The 19,950-nt window shown below is 37.8% G+C and overlaps 1 protein-coding gene and 1 long non-coding RNA gene across 3 annotated transcripts; one reads left to right on the forward strand and one right to left on the reverse strand.

The window, feature by feature from the left end:
• Positions 1 to 2,342: 2,342 nt before the first annotated feature.
• Positions 2,343 to 10,130, reverse strand: LOC109474714 (carbohydrate sulfotransferase 10-like). Of its 2 annotated transcripts, XM_019775074.1 has the most exons (7): positions 10,035 to 10,130; positions 8,794 to 9,021; positions 8,303 to 8,391; positions 6,831 to 7,084; positions 5,159 to 5,276; positions 4,621 to 4,776; positions 2,343 to 3,629 (listed from the first exon to the last, which is right to left on the reverse strand). In XM_019775074.1, exons 2-7 carry the CDS (start codon positions 8,981 to 8,983, stop codon positions 3,351 to 3,353), a joined length of 1,086 nt encoding a protein of 361 aa, XP_019630633.1. In that variant the 5' UTR covers positions 8,984 to 9,021; positions 10,035 to 10,130; the 3' UTR covers positions 2,343 to 3,350. The 2 variants fall into 2 exon arrangements, with proteins under 2 accessions (XP_019630633.1, XP_019630634.1); XM_019775075.1 differs by lacking the exons at positions 8,794 to 9,021; positions 10,035 to 10,130 and having other exon boundaries at positions 8,303 to 8,693.
• A 5,488-nt stretch (positions 10,131 to 15,618) lies between these two features.
• On the forward strand, positions 15,619 to 16,964 carry LOC109474712. The gene is made up of 3 exons (XR_002140495.1): positions 15,619 to 15,707; positions 16,460 to 16,618; positions 16,927 to 16,964. It is a non-coding gene; the product is annotated as an uncharacterized LOC109474712 (long non-coding RNA).
• Positions 16,965 to 19,950: the final 2,986 nt, after the last annotated feature.

The raw sequence follows: 19,950 nt of genomic DNA on the forward strand, positions 1-19,950 counted from the left end.
TTTAGAAACAAAAAAAATTATAGCATATATAGTGCTGGGGTCCGCGCGGACCCCAGGTGTACTGTATAGGGTTAAAAGGGGAGTTCAGAAAAGCATAAAACAAGCACACTCGACATATGTGGCAGACATACTGGTAGAAGCTATAGTTAACAAACCCAAAACATTCTGGTCGTACATAAAAGGACTGAGGAAAGACCTTATCGGGGTGGCACCCCTAAAGGTGGGAAATACCATTATCAGTGACAGCGGCAAAGCAGAAGCACTCAGCTCACAGTTCAAAAGCGTTTTCACCGAACAAGACACAACAGATATGCCATCTCTGGGTCAGCCATGTACTCCTCCCATGGAAGGCATAGACGTTTCTATTGGTGGCGTGGAAAAATGCTTCAAGGTCTCAACCCATCTAAAGCATGCGGTCCAGACCAAAGACCACCCTGGCTCCTCAAAATGACAGCTATTTAAATTGCACCTGTGTTAACCAATATTATTCAACGCTCTTTGAACACCGGAGAGATACCTAAAGACTGGAGGGATACAAATATTTGCGCCATTTTCAAAAAGGGAGATACCTAGAGAGCGATACCTAGCAACTACAGACCTGTTTCACTGACCTGTGTGTCCTGTAAACTGCTTGAACACATAATCCATAGCCAAGTGATGAAGCATTTAGAAAGTCACAACATAATGACGGACTACCAGCATGGATTTAGAGCTAAGCGAGCCACAGAAACACGGCTCATACTAACAGTTCATGACTTAGCTGGTGCACTGAACACTAAATGATAAATACAAAAGTTTGACAGCAATATTATTAAAATATTTAATGTCACTTTACCATTAATGCTTCCTGAACAGTAATTCTGAGCTAAAATGTGTTTCATAGACCATAACTGTACAAATGTGTTCCTAATAAGATGACAGATATCTACATTTTCCATTTAATGAATGACCATCTAATGACTTTTCCAAAAGTCATCTGTGATCACGATGTGTATTGTGTCGCATGACTGTAATACTTAATTCTGTAAACCACCACGACTTTTCTAACTATTTTCCTTTCTACCAATATCTAGCAGACCAAGAACAGGCGCCTGTTAACCACGTCAAACTGGTTGTAACATGACGCTTTAAAGGGAAACAGGTGGTTCGAAAAAACTGACATGATATCAAGCATGGTATGTCTGAAAAGTGATTTCATACACTTAAATCGCTAATCCATATTGTTTAGGACACTGCGGCCGTTTGAAGTTTCGGAAATTTGACAAATTGGCCGCCGCAATTTTCCAAGTGACGGCGAAGCTCTTAAAAACTAATCCGCTCTGTTCAAATTATCTTCCTTCCTTTCCGCCATGCACCTAAATGACAGTATTCTCCCATCCCACTTCCGAGTGTTGGTGGAACCTTCAAACCAGTAGACGGGGCTAAACTACGTCATCGCAAAGGTAGCGGTCAAAATGTCGACGCCAGTTGCTTGCCGAAACTTCAAACGGCTAGTAGCGCTCTAAACAAGATGGACTGGCGAACTATGTATAAGTAATTACTTCTCAAACATACCGTGAATTGGTATAATGTCAGGTTTGTCCTTCTTAAAGGGAGGATTATATTTTATTCGCATTGTACCTTCACAATGCAAGTTAATGAAATACGCCAAAACTGTTACTAAAGCAACTGGATATGGGACAACAGCCAAAAGTTTCGGGTAGCATTCACTACATTTCATCATTGACACTGGAGAATTCTCAGAAAATCAGGTTTAAAAGCACGAACTATTACCTGGTATGCAAATATTTCAAGGCAAGTTTCTGATAGTCCAAAAGGAAAGGTTGGTGAAAATTAGTAAAAAAGCTGTTTTTTTTTTCAAGTGCCATCTGTCCTCAGGGCTAGTGGCGCCATATCAAGTGCCTGAGAGTTCTACCTCTACCCACCACCAACCCTCCCTGTTGAAGGTGGGGTTATGCATTCTTTTATATATTGACTTTCTAACTCATTGTTTACACCTGCGGGTTTTGCGGTCTAAGATATCTGTTGACTTGAGTTTGAAAGAGTTATTCTGGTTGTGTTATAGGTGGTAGAGAATGGCTGAGGAGTAGTCGTTAGCGCTTCGTCTGTCATGTTTCTTGTACCTTACTTTAAGCCGCCGAGTGGCAAACCGTACACGCCACATAAAACGCGTATTATTATAACTAACTTGAAACTTCTAAAAGGCAATTGAATGATATCCATGCCAAAATTTTAAGGATGTTTATATTTTATTTATTACTGTTGAAAATTATGACATTTGACATTGACACTTGCAAAAACTGCAAATTTGCTACTTAACCGTCTAAAGATATAGTCACCCGATGTTCAAATAAAACTGGTATATAGCGAGAATGTACTGACGAAGTCGTTGGCGCCTGACGCTCACGAGATCATACGCGTCAAAGGACTAGGTGTAGAGTACAATTTGCGATTATATCTCCAAGAAGTAGATGTAGACAAAGTGTTATCACGTGTGGTGCCCAGGAACAACCGGCGTCACAAGAGAAGGTATTGCAAAAAATGCAAGTGGGGTTGATGGTCATACAAACAGAACTATTTACACCATATACTTCCCGCGATGATAAATCTTAACCCTAAAAGCTAAAAGTGCCCGCGCCAACTTTGATGCCAGATAGCATCTGAACTACTTGCACTAGAATCACCATACTCGGTGACGTTTTAAAAAAATATATACCTAGGAACAAGTTCATTTTTTAACATTAATAACATATGGTAGAATTTTATGCAATTCTCATCAATAACTATGTATTACTCATATAATTATGTATAACTAATGCTAATATGATGACGTCATTGGTCAAAATCTAAGATGGCGGACCAATCACTAGATCAGTCATGTCCAAGCTACTATACTTAAATTTTATCACTACTTAAATTTCTTCTGACATTAAATGTTTTTGATACCCATTTGGTTTTAGGCTTTTTGTTGAAAGAAGCGTATTACAGAAAAGTCAAAATTGACGAAACAAGGTGGCAGATAGCTTAGATATGAATGATGTCATTTATGATGTCACTAGTGTTTCTATGGGCATCTGAAGTTTCAGTAAACCTTAACGTTCTATTATAAACCCTTTTTAAAACTTATCCTATTACCTGTCTAGACCTTTTTAGTTAATAAACTCACATGAATAACAAAATAATGACGCCAGAGTACGTCATAATGACATTAAATTTGTTATAATTAATCTTTACTAGTACACCCCCTCTAAAACTAAAACATGGTAGCCATACGATATACCGTTTACGAGTTCTGAGAGGGGGGCGAATAAGACGAACGAATCCTGCAAAGCCCAGTCTAGATAGGGTTATTAGCTTTGCTGGTTCTCCGTAACGACTTGCTTGAATAAACTGTCTAGATCGTCTTGAAATGAATATCCAAACATATCATAGTCAGATTTGTATAGCTGTCCAATACGTTGTATATCCTCCAACGGTATCTTCATAAAGCCCTCAAGGTAGAACCTGCTGCCGACTCTTTCCTCCATATCAGGTATAATGTTATCTCGCCCAACAATGCCAGCTTTCTTGAAGAAAAGATGGAAGTCTTCCACCAGCGTTTCGGTGTGGGCGATGTAGTTCCAGTCAACCTGGTGGAAAAAATATCGTAATTAGAAATAAAATGTTTCCCTTAGGGCACAACCGTGCTCTACGCCAAATCTTTTTTCAGAACACGAATTAAAGGAGTTTTTACCTTGAAGTATGTACGTCAATTGACTTTATAGAGTTGCCAACAATGGGCACCTTTTTTGCAATACTGTAAACAATCTAGTTGACTTTACACAACCTAGACATTATAAAATATATACATCATTATTATCATTATGTTTTAAAACAACTTTTTATTTTTTAATGGTAACCCACAAATGCCTCTTATGCATAATTAATACAGAACCTACATGGCATATCTAATCGAATACAACATGGCTGTTTGGTTACTTGATTAAGAGGGAGTTATTATTGAGCCTGAGGGTGACCGAGCACGTCGTATGAGGAATTCAAGAACCTATTGTCAGCACTGTAATATACATAATGGTACACGGGGAATTTAGCAAACATTAGTTTTATAATATAAGGCTAGGTCGTTTTTATTTATGTCATCATTGCGTTGAAATATCCTGCCTGGTTATTTGGGTCTTTAGAATACATATGCTGACTGAAGTACCTGGTGTATTCCTCACACAAACACCAACACAACATTCCGTGAATTGCGGGGTCCCTAAAGAACAAAATGTAATTGCCAAACAGATCACCTGCTCTATTTCTTCTATAGAAGCTTACTGTTCTCGCTCAACATCTGCGTATCTCCGCAGGTGTACCCGAGATACACTAGCATTCATCCTACATTCGCAACGTACTATCAGATTCCTGTCTTTATAAACTAAAAACTGGCTGTTGTATCTTAAGTGTTGTCCTGCTTTTCTTACACCATTCATACAGTTCATACAAGAATAAAGATGACCATAAGTGACACTGTCAAATGTGGTAGCGATGATTCTGCAGAAAATAACGGAAAATTAATGTAAAAAGGCAAAAATGTTGTAGTGTATATACCATATGAATGGATGTTTCGCTTTTTACCTGACATGGTGAACACAGTTGGTATACTGGCTGCCAGTGCGGATTCATCCATCTTGTCTGGTTTTCTGCTATAGCTCTAATGAAGGCTAGAAATGGTATGTGTTTCAGGGTTCCATTCAGATATGTCATCTCCACATCCTCTGACGAAAAAGCCACCTAAAGAAGAGTTTTACGCAGAAAAATAACAATCTTGCATTAATCCAGGGAACACATAGCAAATACCACATTCTGATTCTATTTTTACTGAGCCAATTATGCTAAGTGATAGATGGACCAAAGCCAATGCTAGTTTACTGGGATATAGTGTTGCCTACAAAGGGACTGACTGACTCTCTAGGCTGTTATAATTGGCTGTTGCTTCTTCGTCTACGTACACGCTGTGGTACGCTACTTGCGACTTAGAGATAATGCCCACACTATAATCTAACCATAAATGAGAGCAGTATTAGAGACCTTACTTAAACACCATATCAACACCTGTACATTTGAACTAAAAGATGTATTACAATAGTTTAATAGCGCTGTAAAAACGTTTAACCTTTTCCCTTGACCTGTCATCCGTAATCGTCTCCAGCATACTCTGGTAATGTTCGATAAACCAGTATCTCATCGCCCCACGAATGTCCATGAACTTGTTCATCCAAGCCGAAGCCAGTCTAAAAACATAAGAAAAAAACTAGAAAGGCAGATATTTGCTGGAAAGCAAATGCAGCAAATGGCTTTACCACACCCCCTGTACGAAAATGGACCTATCCCTCTCCCGCACAGCTAGTTAGTTCCTAAATCACCCCTATTGAAAATGTGAACTGCTCCAATAGTCTATACCCCCATGCAGCAATGGAATCTTCCAACGCATTTTGCTGTTGGAACATGCAAAACCAGTGTTCTATTTAGAACTGTCAGTTTGGAATTTAGATTTTCAAGCTACAATCGTTGTTTTTATATGACTGGTTTATTGATGTCAATGTAAAACAGTTTTGCAGAACCCAGGGGTTCTGAATTGCACTGTTGCTCACAATTATATATTACAAATATGTAGCCCATTAAAAGGTTTGAAATCAAACAACATCTGTTACAACATATACACATATAATAAAATCTATTAAAGTATAGTTATAAGTGTTAATGAGTTTGCATTGCTGAATAAAATACTTATTTAGATAACGAATTCGTAGATAAAACACTGGTCAAAAAGACGGTTACTAAACAAAACGTGTTTTTACCAAAATGAAGGTAAATAAAGTTTTTAGGTTTAGCCCTCAAACACCCGAACGGGGTCCATTTGGACCCCAGACGTATATTTTTTGTGCTATTTAAATTTTTTTTACAAGTTCTCCTAAATTTTATTTGGAGATCGGCACAAATTTTTAAAAATAACAACGGAAGTCTGATGTAAGACCGTCTGGCGTCCAAACGGACCCCAGTCATGTATGTGCACTTTCCTACACACGAAATTGTTCGAATGTCCTCAATATGTCTTCAAGGAAGCATTATTGCTGTCATATTACGCAGTTTGCCAAGTAACCTCAACCTCAGGAATTATTTCATCAGGTTTTCAGAGGTTTGACAATTTGACAATCATATGAGGTCAAAGGTCTCATCCTATTTTTGCATAAATTATGATAATGAGCTGGAAATTTTTAACACTTAATCGTGCCAAAATAAACGTCTTAATATATGTAACCAATATATGTGCAAAGGTCCCCGAAAGGATGTAAAAATGAATATAAATTTAAAAGAAACCAAATGGGGTCCATTTGGACCCCGTTCGGGCATTAACGTCACAAAAAAAGTTCGGGTGTTTGAGGGTTAATCTGATTAGTAAACATTATAGTCTTAAGTATTCTGCACAACGCTACCCTTATACTAAATTACAGGTTATTTGATTTTCGTAGTAGCGCACAGGAGCCAAAAATGTACACCATTGGTCCAATATAGCAAAAAAGCCTCATTTTACATAATTTAAAGTAAAACACGCCCAAAGCGTTAAAAACACTCTGTGGGCTTGTATTCAAATTCCAGGTCATTTCGTTATAATATTAGGGCATATGAGCCAAAAATGTGAATTTTCTGGTCCGGAAATAGCCCAAAAATATTTTAAACAATTTGGTGTATGTGTATGTCAGTGGTGTATGTCAAAAGCGTGTATCAAATGTATTCCAATACTGAATTTCAAAAACATGCTGAATATAATAAATATTTTGTCCCACCTTTCAAGAGGATCGCGTACTACAATGAACTTTATATAGGTTTCCAGTCGACGGTAGATCTCAGTTTCTGTAAATTCACTTAGGAACTTTAGATGCTTGCTTCCAAGAAAAAGGGTAGTAGTATTAGTTCCATGCTCAAGGTTGTAAAACACATGCTTGGTAGTCGTAGTTCCAGTTTTAGGCACAAAGCAGTACAGGATCTGATATTTGTCGTTAACAATGAATCGACTTATCGCTTCTTTTGACACAGGCTCCTGGTAAGGATATTAAAAAAAACGACAGCGTTACTATTTCATAATAAACACAATATGCTCCTATAGACAGGGGAGTTTATCTAAACTATAAACGTTTAAGATTTTTATATCAGACCACAACAAGTAATTTCTTTGGATGACTTAAGTGTGCATTACTTTTCGCCTGATTTGGAAAAAAATTCCATCTGTCAGTGGGTATCATGCCAAAAATGGGTAAAGATATCTAGGTTCTAATTACTTTGACGCAGTGACGTATTCCATTCCTTCTATATGTGATGGTGGTTGTGTATATGTAATGTTTTGACTAAATCGAAATCATTTGTACAATGATTGAAAACTTGCTTAACCCAATCTAGACCTTTTTTTTATTGTATATCGTATGACCACCTATTCCACGGCTAGTAAGAATTAAATCATGAAAATTTCGATGCCGTAATGTGATGCCATTATTACGTCATTTATGTTATTTTATTGGCCCAAACCATCTAGATATTGTAGATTATTATCTCAAAAGTTAATGGTATGAAACGTAACTTCAAGAAAAAGTGTCTATGATAGAATATTCGGGTCTACAAAGACTTATAGCAACACCGGTAACGCAATAAAATGGCGTTATGTATATTTAAGCTATCTGCCGTATTCAATCATCAATCATGAATCATTATAAAAGCCTAAAAACACATTAAAATAGAGTAAAGACTATCATATGAACGTTTTTGGCAAAAGAAATCAAAGTAGTGACGAAATTTTAAGGAAAATTACCAGTATATACCTGATCATATAATATGGTCCACATTCATGGACTTTAGGTAATGACATCATCAAAATACCATGGATTATACATTTTAATGGTAAAAATTACATAAATTACATCATACGTTATTACTATCATCAGGAGGCTTGACAAAAACCCATTAACGTCTATAGATGAAACGAAAAATCCTGATTTTTGATGGCAACACAAAAAATCTTTGACTAAAATCTTTGACACTGATACAAAATAATTGAGAAGTATATTTTAATAACAAAAGTTTGGCGGTTCTAGCGTAAGCCGTTCGGGTGCTACCGGGCATCAAAGTTGGCACGGGCACTTTAGCCCCCCCCCCCCCCGTCTAGATTGATAATGACTTTTTCACACACAGATAAACTTTTAAGATAATATACGTAGTTATTGGATGCTAGTTTATTATTGTAAGAGTTGATATGCTTGCAACTTACATTGGTCTTAAAACCACGTCCTCTGCAGTAGTTTTGAAAAATTGCCATCCGTGTTGTCTGCTCCTGCTCTAGACTCTGGAATCCAGTACCTTTAAAGTAGAACATAAATCATTACCGTGCCAATTTTTGAATTTTGATTTTAGTAGAAACGTACATATTTTTTGTTTTACATGCAAACTTTGTGTCGGAAAAAGTGGCCACTGCACTGGTTTAGCAAAATAGAATAACCCAAATGATGATATCCAAACTGATGTACGCAAGTTAATACACCATGTTAGTGTATAGGCAGAAACCTAAGAAAATGACATATATATCTTGACTAAAATACCACATACGTGATTTACTAAAGAAGAATCCGTACGGTTCCAGTCTTATGCTAAAAATATTCCCAAGATCATAAGCTATCTATCATTTAGGCATCGACACCATGGAATGGCCATACACAGTGTTTTATGTCGATAATATTTTCTTTTTAAACTCTTAGTCCAAACCTTTTATTATGCTTAAGGGCACTGTTTTCGCCTTGTGCAGATTTATGTCTCTTCCAGCAACATACTCAGCCTGCACGGTGTTATTACCCTGACGAAAATGTACCAGGAATATTGTCGACAAAGCTGCCATGAGAAAGAGAGCAGCGAAAAGTCGATGCTTCGAATTTCTATGAAACAAGCACAGCATCATCTTTACAGCGATACAGCGGTCCGTGTTTGACGCTAATCCTGAAATATACGCAATAGATACATTAAATTAATAAAAGATACATCCAGAAACATTAAATTTTTACAAAGTTAATTTCATTTGTGGGCATGTCCAACTAGAGTAAAATCACTTGCCTACACGTCAATTGTAAGACCGAACCTAAAATATGCCGCGATGGTATAGGATCCATATACAAAGAAAAACAAAGACAAATTGGAAAGGGTACAGTATCAAGCTGCAAGATTCTGTATGAACAAGTATGATAGAGGTGCTAGTGTCACGGAAATGAAAAGAAACCTACAGTGGGCCTCACTGGAAGACAGAAGAAAGATGTCCAGACTACGCATGATGTACATAATGACTGATAAACTGGTGGACGTTTCAACTACTAAGTACCTAATACCAGCCCAGAAAAGAACAAGAAATAGCCATGCCTTCAAGTACAAGAGTTATCAACCAAGGATTGAGGTGTTCAAGAAATCATTCTTTTCTAGAACTATCGCAGAGTGGAACTCACTGTCACCAAGTTCAGTAGAAGCATTGTCTTTAGATAGCTTTAAACAATGTCTAGAGTTAGAAGTTTAAGGGTTAGGTGTAACAAGTCGATCGGTGTAATATAGCCAGCTGCCGCCGCGCCGCATGCCTGCGAAGCTGGTGTGTTATGCTGAAAGGCGGTTATACCGGCTATACAGATACAGATACCCTATGCAATTTGGTGCCAAAGGAAAAAAAAAACATAACCAAAATTAGACGAATCAAAGGTTTAGTATTCTCCTAGATGATTATTTTATCTGGAATTTGTTATCGTTCAATTTTGATTAACAAAAAAGTACGTATAACATGTACTTTGTTGAAATTGGAAACATGATTTTGTTTTACGGTGTAATTTTGCAGTAGACTACTTTACATCAATTAGCTTTATCTTTCCCATTGCAGATGGATACAACGTCTTGACGTTTTGGTTGTTGTTATGCATTAGGTGACGAATTTACTAAAACGTTAGACAGTGCATACATAACGAAAAAGTACTTACCAGGACGGAAACTTTTGACAAACAGAACAACGAAAAATACACTGTCCTAATCTAGTAATGTAGTAGCTTTTAGTAGTTGAAGCATTCTCTCCAGCGTTTGGCGCTAATTTGCATTTTTTCCTTGTCAGCTGGTTTGCTACACAATGCCGAATGCTGTCATTTACAAACCTCAGCAAACCAATGAAATGTCACCAATCATGCATATTCATAACGCCAAAAGCGCATAACGTCACTATTCCCGGACAATTGTGCAGATAGCTAGAGACGACAGAGTAATTCGGCTGAAAAAAATTACGGTGAGCAAAATCCCTTTCGTTTAATTTGCTTTAAAACGTATTTATCGTGTGTTTTAATATTATTATGACCTGCTCCAAACGTTCGACCACATCTGCGCCTGGTTATTGGCTAAATATGGTTACCTATGGCTGGGATTTTGTCTTACAATTAAATTTAAATAGTTTTACCTGTCAGTGAAGTCTACAGACCTTTAAAACATAAGTAAGTCTTATGCACGTTAGGCCTAACTTTGTGCTGTGTTCTATCTAATACAATTATAGTAAGGTATCCACGAAAATATTTTATACATTTGAAGGTTTCGCCAAAAAGCAGGTACTCAAGCAACAGGATATTATTTTGGAGACGGCTAGACGATTCCGCTAGTATCCACTAGCTTTCGTCAGTGACTGAGAGACCAGAGGGGAAATGCAGTTTTAAAAGCACAAACTATTGATTGATATGCAAATAAAGTGAAGACAATTTTTGGAAGTCGAAAAGGGAACAAAAGTTAAACAAGACAAGGCAAGATGATGAAAAATAGTCAGAAAGCTCCTGTTATGCAGAACAGGAGCTTAATTGTTGTTTGTCCTCTGGGCTGGGAGTGCCAAATCCCAATTGCTTCAGAGCTGTAGCCCCCCTTACCTGTTGAGGGTGGTGTTGTACATTCTTTCATACATTGCCTTTTTAACATCCCATTGCCACCAGCGTGTTTCGCGGTCTAAGATGTATATAAATGGTTTATTTGCAAATTGACATAAAACTAAAACAACACTGCAGCCTAATAATACAATGTATTGTACAAGAGGCTGAATTACGTAGTTTTAGGGAACACACAAAATGGCATTCATATTTACCAGCATAACCAAACTAAGTAACAAGAATATATACAATTGGTAGTCGGATGGTTACACGGTAGACGAAGCACCGTTTTGACAAATATGGAATAGCACTGTTCTTGTACCTTTCAGATTTTATAGACGGTAGCCCCCCTCCCCTTTAAGTTCCTATTATGTACTTCGTTGCAGGAAGTTTAAACGTTGGTGAATTCAACAGAGATTTTGCAAACATAAGACACAATGATTCCCTTCTGGCTTTTCGAGTGCAGATGTTAAAAGTAGAGAGTACAGTATTGGAAGTGTACTAATATCCAAGAATAATTCTGAGGGCACAATTCTGAATGAGTACAAGTTGGTGGGATTGTAGAGTGGCTAGAACACAGGGACTGCATATTCTATGACTGGTCGAACGTATAATAAACTAGAGTCACACAATCTCATACCTTCACCAAATGATGTTAATCTTTATGACAAAATAAAGATTATTCCTCCTGATTATGAAAATGGGATCCTCATTTGCATAAATTATATCACCTAATCACATTCTCAATCAAAAGACAGCCTTATCTTAACCCTACCTAGACCGGGCTTTTTTTGACATGGGGGGACGGGGGGGGGGCTCATTTGACCCCCCTAAGAACTCGCGAATGGTATGTCGTATGACCACCAAATTTTCAGAGAATGGTGTACAAGTGGAAATTTATTATATCTACAATTTTTATGTCGTTATGACGTAATTAATGTGATTTTATTGGCCAAAACTGTCTAAGTAGGTTCTTCCCTGAAAACTAAATGGTATTTAACATAACTGTACCAAAAGTGCTTATGACAGAATATTATGGTGTACTAAGCTTATGTTGCCCATAGCAACACCGGTGACGTCATAAAATGACGTCATGTATATTTAAGATATCCGCCATCTTGGATCATCAATCTTGAATTTTCAAAAATAGTTTTTTTCATGATAAAGCCTAAAATACATTGTTAACATACTAAAGACCTTCATTTAAACCTTTTTTGGAAAAAGAAATGGAAGTATTGATAAAATTTTAATGAAAATAACCTGTATATATCTGTTCTAATGATATGGTCCGCCATCTTGGATTTGGCCATTGACGTCATCAAATTAGTATAAATTATGCATATTTGATGATAAAATTTACATAAAATTATATGGGATGTTATTAATATTAGAAAACATAAAACCCATAAAATTCTATTGTTGAAACAAAAAGTACTACATTTAGCAAAAAATGCCTGTCAGAAACCCGTTGCCATGGCAACACAAAAATGTTTATCTTATTCCAATGATAGAGAATTGTTGCCAAAAATATTTTAGGAAAAGTCACCAAGTTTGGCCGTTCTACGGCTAGCCGTTCAGACGCTAGGTGACATCAAAGTTGGCGCGGGCACTTTTAGCCCCCCCACCCGGTCTTGGTAGGGTTAACAAAGATAGCCATTCTATCTTTTCCTTATAAATTATGCAGATGAGGTCCTCATTTGAATAAGTGATGTTTTATGATGTTCACCTCTACTTAACTTTCAAATACCCCAAGTATGAAATTCCAGGCAGTTACCTTTATGTAATTATAATATTTTTCATTAATTATGCAAATCAAATATTAATTTACATGATTAATACCTGCCTGTATTAATTAATACCTCTCGTTCTCGTTACATGCGTCACAAGCTTAAATAGTCCTTTAATGTAATGCAGCTGATATATAGAATTTCCTCATTAATTATGTTTTTTTCACTATTTTTTTTTGTCTCAACTCCGTGTTTTTTCACATAAAACGTTCATATGAGCATCTTCAGTCCGTTTAGTGCGTTTGAGATGATATCTTGAAAAAAATGCAATTTTTAAAATTCAAGATTTCCGATCAAAGATGGCGGACAGCTTAATTATGCATGACGTCATTTTATGGCGTATATGACTATGTATCTATGTATATGAGAGAGAGAGAGAGAGAGAGAGAGAGAGAGAGAGAGAGAGAGAGAGAGAGAGAGAGAGAGAGATGGGTCTGATGGCCCACGCAAAATTGACGAAGAGCCATGCCGTCCGCATAGACGTTATCCAGAACTAATACTTACTGCTTATCATGGGTTTTCCTTTTGCAACACAGCACCTCTGCTAAGTTGTTTGTTCTGCCCAGTGAGGTATGCTGCTAGCTTGATGCACACTGGAGGACCCTGAATGTCAACCTGGCCAGTTCCAGATTTAACAGTGAGCCAGTTGGACTGCTTTTCGTTCACCCTTACAACACTCACACTGATGTAGAAGAAGGCTTGCGGTACTCGGATGTACTTTGCTGGGAGACCATAGAAGGAGAAGGCTCTATAGATATACTCACGCCTAATGCTATCAAAGCTGCATTAAAATCAATAGAGTTTAGATTCAGAGGGATGTTGAATTCGATACTTCTTTGAGTGACTGTCTGTAGAGAGTATATCTGATCAATGGATGCCACATTGACTTTCCCTAAGTAACTTTTCCAGTTTTTTCGAGACGACACAGGACCAAGAATCTGAAATAACTTTGATGCAGTGGATCTGAGACTTATGTGTTTGGTGTCCCCTTTCTTGTGCAGCACTACGATTATGCTTTTCGACCAAACCTCTGAAATTACCCTCTCTATTTCAGACCTTGGCAAAAAGAACTTTTATGGGCTTGATTAGACCCAGTGCACCGTGCTTCTGCTGTTCATTGGCTATTCCGTCAACACCAGGAGATTTGTGATTCGTCGGTCTTTTAAGATCATTCTGGATTTCCGCAGCTGTTGGCGGGCCATCATCTTCCCCTAGGTAGGTAAAACATGGAACATCTGGCTTGCTGTCCAACTCTGTAAGATCGAAGTCATCCTGTCGTGGGTTAGGGTAAGGGTTAATTCTGAGAAGTGTTTACCCCGCCGTTCTCGCTGACAGTCAGGATCGGAAAATTTTTTTGGCACCTCATGTTCGACAGGATTCTTATATTCTGCCAGACTTCTTGTTGGTTTCAACGAGTAGCTGCCGTTTCTAGTACCGTAACAACCCTGTGAGCCCAGTTATTGTCAGTTTTGGAGCTTTTCCTCACCAGCTTGTTTCCCCTGAAATACTCTGATTGATTTAGGTTGGATGAAGGATCCCGTTTCGTACCCTCAGATCACTTTATGATCAGGTTCTTAGTTTCCAGAATTGTTCTTTTAAACCTGAAGGGTATAGAACACAAGTTTAACAAAAAGTGTTCATGATAGGATATTTGGGTCTACTATAACATATGTTGCCCATAGCAATTCCAGTTACGTCATAAAATGACGTCGTTGATATTCAAACTATCCACCATCTTGGATAGTCAATCTTGAATTGACGAACATATTTTTTTCAAGTTAATGCCTATAGAGGTTTAAATCACCATCTTATGTAAGAAAAAAATAGCCAGAATGTACCTGATCTAATGAGACGGTCCGCCATCTTGGATAATGACGTTATTAAATTAGCATAAATTATGCATGGTTATTAATAAGAATAACATAAATTTTCACAAGATGTTATTAATGTTAGAAACCGTGTGTAATTTAACATAAAACCCTGAAACGATTTTCGTTGCAACCAGAAAAAACTACTCAATTTTGAAAACTTTTTTTTTATTTTAACATATCTAAATGATATGAAATTGTTGCCAATTATATCTTAGGAAAAGTCACCAAGTTTCGTGGTTCTAGTGCAAGTCGTTTGAGCGCTATGCCCAAACGCCCCAGCTTAGATAGGGTTAAGGCACAAAAGTCCAGTCGGCGAGTTCCGTTGTCACTTGAATCATTGTTTGAGTTTATTGCAAAAAAAATGTCTAGATAGACTATTTTCTTAAAACTTAATGATATACAAGGCATGTTTAACAAAAAGTGTTTAATAGAATATGATAATATAAGGTCTACTAAACGTATTTTGCCCAAAGCCACACCCGCTACGTCATTGAGTGACGTCATAAATATTTAAACTATCAGCCATCTTGAATCGTCAATCTTGAATTTACGACAATACTTTTTTTCAAGATAGCCTGAAATAAAATGAAAATAGACTAAATACGTATAAGTTAAAGGCATCCAGTGCGATTTTTTTGCATTAAAACTGGAAATATTCTGAAAAAGGAAATCTGTTTGGTATTGACACATACTACCTCACTTTAGCACATCTGCGTCAGAATTTCATACTTTACGCGTTTAAAACAGCGCAGAAACTAGTGTCCTCTATTTTAGGAGTGCATCCCCAAAAATCAGGCAATATCGCCCCCAGTAACCGTTTTCACTCGGCACCTCTCGGCAAATCCCGGCCGCGTGACGTCACGGCGAGCGCGAAGTTTCAGCCGAGCCAAGATGGCGGACGTCAATGGCACCACACCAAACCCGAAAAAGCGTGGCCGTGGAAGGCCTCGTGTTGGGACACCAGCAAAGAAAGGAGAATCCAGGCGAAGCTCAGGAAGTCGTGTGGCGTTAGGGGAAGACACGAAAGTCGAGTGGAGGGAACTGAAGGATCGACTGGGACTGGAGAGCGACAGCGCACTCGCGCGGCGTTTGTTGGACAGGTTTGTAAAATTTTTCTCGGTTCTGTTCGAACATGTTCATACAAAAATATGCGGGCCATCTGAAACTTCGACAAAACTTGTTACAGTTAGACATAGCCATAGGTTGCATGGGACCTTTTTGTGTTCAGTTTTAGCTTGTTGTATGTGTTTTGAGGCGGAATCTTTGTAGTAATTATGGAGATAGACGGAAAGCTGAGAGATCAAAAAAATTCTATCAAACAGAGGTTTTTGGGAACTGACTCGTCGTAGACGTGAGAGGTTCGTAAATCAGTTGTCTTTTATAATTTCTGTGTTGCCCTCCGCAATTTTTGCGAAAAATCCCTAAGTTTGGTCATATTTATAGTTTGTATAAACTCGAACTTGTATAGATTTGTGAATCCAAGCCTCGAGTAGGGTAAATTATGCGCCGAGTTGACCTAGATGTCATGGGTGTTGGACCGAGTCATAATTTAGTAGATTTATGCAGAAGTACGAGCGGTGAAAGTCATACTAGCGGTACTTGATTGTGTTCTGACAAATCAGGACTAAACATACTATTTTTGTAATGAAAGTAATGCTGGTAGTGGTACTGCTTGCAATGCTGGTTAGTTTAGGTGAAATTCACAACTGTTGAATGTGAATGCATTAGAAATGCATTGAATGCAATGAAAGAAAATAGATACTATCTACATGAAAATTATATGGGCTATTTTAGTGCAGGGAAGTTCACCAACTATAAAATGTAAGGAAATAATCACATGGTTTTTGAACAGTTTCCAGGTTTCTGCATCCCAGCCCCCCACCTGTACCTGTACCTGTATGGTTGCTCCCAGGTCGTCCAGCCCACAGACTTTGTCACAGCCACCTACCTTTGATGCTGGTGATGTGTCTAGTGTGGGTGAACATTCAGAAAGTGAAGAACTGGAGAGCAGGTAATTTTTTTTGCACGAAGATGTTTGGATTGCAATTTGGATGATGACTTGGATCAAACGTTGTAGAAATGTAACTTTCATGTAACTACATGTACCAACACAGATGAACTTTTATGATTGTAGATGTTGGAAATACTAGTATGTTCTGTATATGTGAAAGTGCTAAAATTTTCTGACTCGAGTTTGCTTTTTGAACATGACATTTACCATTTCAATCTATAAAGAAGTCATGTGAAGAGAATATTTACATCATTTAAAAATTATTTCAAACTGGTGTAATGAAAATTTTCACTTTATAATTCATACAGCCTATCCCATCTCAATGTCTGTGATCCAGAGGATGAAGCAGAGATTAACGCTCTGGAAAACACTCAGTAAGTTGATAGCCTCTTGTTAGTACATGTATTATTGCATGATTTGAGTATTATACCATAGTTCACTCAGATGTTCTGCTTGGATAGTAAGTGATGTGGATAGTATGAGAGTCTGTACACAGCACTTCATCTTTTCATTTGTTTTATATATATTTTCAGTTGTTATTTATCAGGTTCTTGTCATAATAATATCATTAATGATTGTTTTTATTTTGTATGTTTAACCCTACCTAGACCGGGGGGGGCTAAAAGTGCCCGCGGCAACTTTGATGTCACCTAGCGTCTGAACGGCTAGCCGTAGAACGACCAAACTTGGTGACTTTTACCTAAAATATTGTTGGCAACAATTCTCTATCATTGGAATAAGATAATAATTTTTTGTGTTGCCATGGCAACGGGTTTCTGACAGGCATTTTTTGCTAAATTTAGTACTTTTTGTTTCAACAATAGAATTTTATGGGTTTTATGTCAAGTTACTCATGGTTTCTAATATTAATAACATCCCATATAATTTTATGTAAATTTTATCATTAAATATGCATAATTTATGCTAATTTGATGACGTCATTGGCCAAAATCCAAGATGGCGGACCATATCATTAGAACAGGTATATACGGGTTATTTTCATTAAAATTTCATCAATACTTCCATTTCTTTTTACAAAAAAGGTTTGAATGAAGGTGTTTAATATGTTTACAATGTATTTTAGGGTTTATCATGAAAAAAAACTATTTTTGAAAATTCAAGATTGATGATCCAAGATGGCGGATATCTTAAATATGCATGACGTCATTTTATGACGTCACCGGTGTTGCTATGGGCAACAAAAGACTTAGTACACACTAATATTCTGTCATAAACACTTTTGGTAAAGTTATGTTGTATACCAGAGAGGTTTTCAGGGAAAACCCTATTTAGACGGTTTTGGCCAATAAAATCACATTAATGACGTCATAATGACGTCATATTACGTCATAACGACATAAAAATTGTAGATATGATAAATTTTTACTAGTACACCATTCTCTGAAAATTTGGTGGTCATACGACATACCGTTCGCGAGTTCTTAGGGGGGGTCAAAAGAGCCCCCCCCCCGGCCCCCCCATGTCAAAAAAAGCCCGGTCTAGGTAGGGTTAAGACAAAAATGTACACTTTGGGCTCCTTGGTCCACACATGGAAACACTTGATACTGAACGGAAACAGTTGATATGGAACAGTCCATTTTGGAATTGGGAGGTATTAAATGAACGTTGTATTTTCAAATTAATTGTTCAAAATAAACAGCAATACACATTTTAATAGATAAATACTACGTCTTAAGACTACTGTTAGTATTCTGTCCCCTGTATAATGGTAAGGCCCAAACAAGTGGTCGGTTATTCGATTCACTTCAATAATAAAGCATCATATTTTGGCATCTTTAATTTCTCAGTGGCATTTATTTACAACAGAATAGGGTTCATTCAACTTACTTTTCAAAGAAATAAAGAGAATTTCGCTTTTGTACATGTTGTAGAAATGAATGTACAGGGTCATTACAGAAAGACATATTTCAGTGGTGTAACTACACATTTGATTGTACCAAGACTGAATAAATGTAACTCTCAAAGCAGATCTTTTGGTGGAAGCAATACAGTGTCGGGTAAAAAGGGCCGTTACCGTTTGCCACCCGATGTTCGGCTGACCCCACCAAAAAATACCGGTACATAATTCAAAATAACGCAAAGGGTCTCGTCAAAAAAAAATAAACCGTTCCAAGACCGAGCCCTGCCACAGACTGTTTAAAAAGAGTGTTGGTACACTGAAATGAAAATATAAAGATTGTAAATAAACTCAGATTTTAAAACACGAAAACAAAATATAGTTTTGGTTACCTATAGACGTGTCCGTTGCGTCAGGTGAATTGACATGACGCCTGATGTTCCTGCCATCAGCCCCCTCCATGGGCGGTTCTCCCCGTAACCCAGCCCGCTGCAGCCGCGCCTCACGAAATGGCGGCGACAGATTTACGGTCTCGGCATCTTCGTACGTATCTGAAGACGTTTCTAGCCCTTTCTGCCGCTTGTGATAAGCGGCGTTGCCATGGCGGGCACGCCCGTGCAGACCACTCTGGTGGACAGAAGGTGCTTGGGCCTGTGGTCCGCTGGTTTGACTGTTGCCGGGCCCCACAACAGGGGACCGGACCGGCTGTGCTTGCTCGTACATTTGCACTGCACTGACAAACAACGTTTGAGCAGTCTTTACCTATCAGAGATGCATGAATATCAGAGATGTTCGCGATTAGTCTGAAGAAGTGATACTGTATTTGCCCTTATATGGACAGATCTGCGCGTGACGCAGTGAGTATATTGTTTTTCAGCAAGCGACAGACCAATATACAGGACGAAGATGTGAACCTACGTAAGGAGTCAGACACAACCAACTTAACTTTTCTTGGGCATGTTACGCAATGCGTATGGCATTCAATTTTTCAGGAAGCGGTAGACCAAGTTACAAGACCTACGCGAGGAGGCAGAACTAGGGGCGCGTATTTAAACGTTACATCAGGTACAGGTACAGAGGTTTATCTATATGTCCGGAAATGTACCTGTACCTACATATATGCATATGATACTTTGACTGTTCCTGAAAGATCTGCTGTATATTAACAAGCTAGTCAGTAAACAGTTTTAAAAAGCAAGTAGCACATGAGTGGATCCGGAAGAACCATATAGACAAGTAATATTAACACCGAGCAGATTATTATTGGAATGAGCAGAGCACTTTGGACTAATGCCTCTGACTATTTACAGCTTAGAGGTACATATCCAATATTTTGTCACAAACTTCTCTGTTACATAGCGGATCATAATGACCCCCAGCGGGGGTCTTCACGCTTCGTTAAAATTGAAAAATCTCAAGATTCATTCTAAAGATCTCAATATTTTAGACGAAATCTTGAGATCTTATAAGACAA

This window comes from Branchiostoma belcheri, unplaced genomic scaffold (assembly GCF_001625305.1).
Source record: "Branchiostoma belcheri isolate BF01 breed outbred unplaced genomic scaffold, Haploidv18h27 scaffold311, whole genome shotgun sequence".
Taxonomy (NCBI): Eukaryota; Metazoa; Chordata; class Leptocardii; order Amphioxiformes; family Branchiostomatidae; genus Branchiostoma; species Branchiostoma belcheri.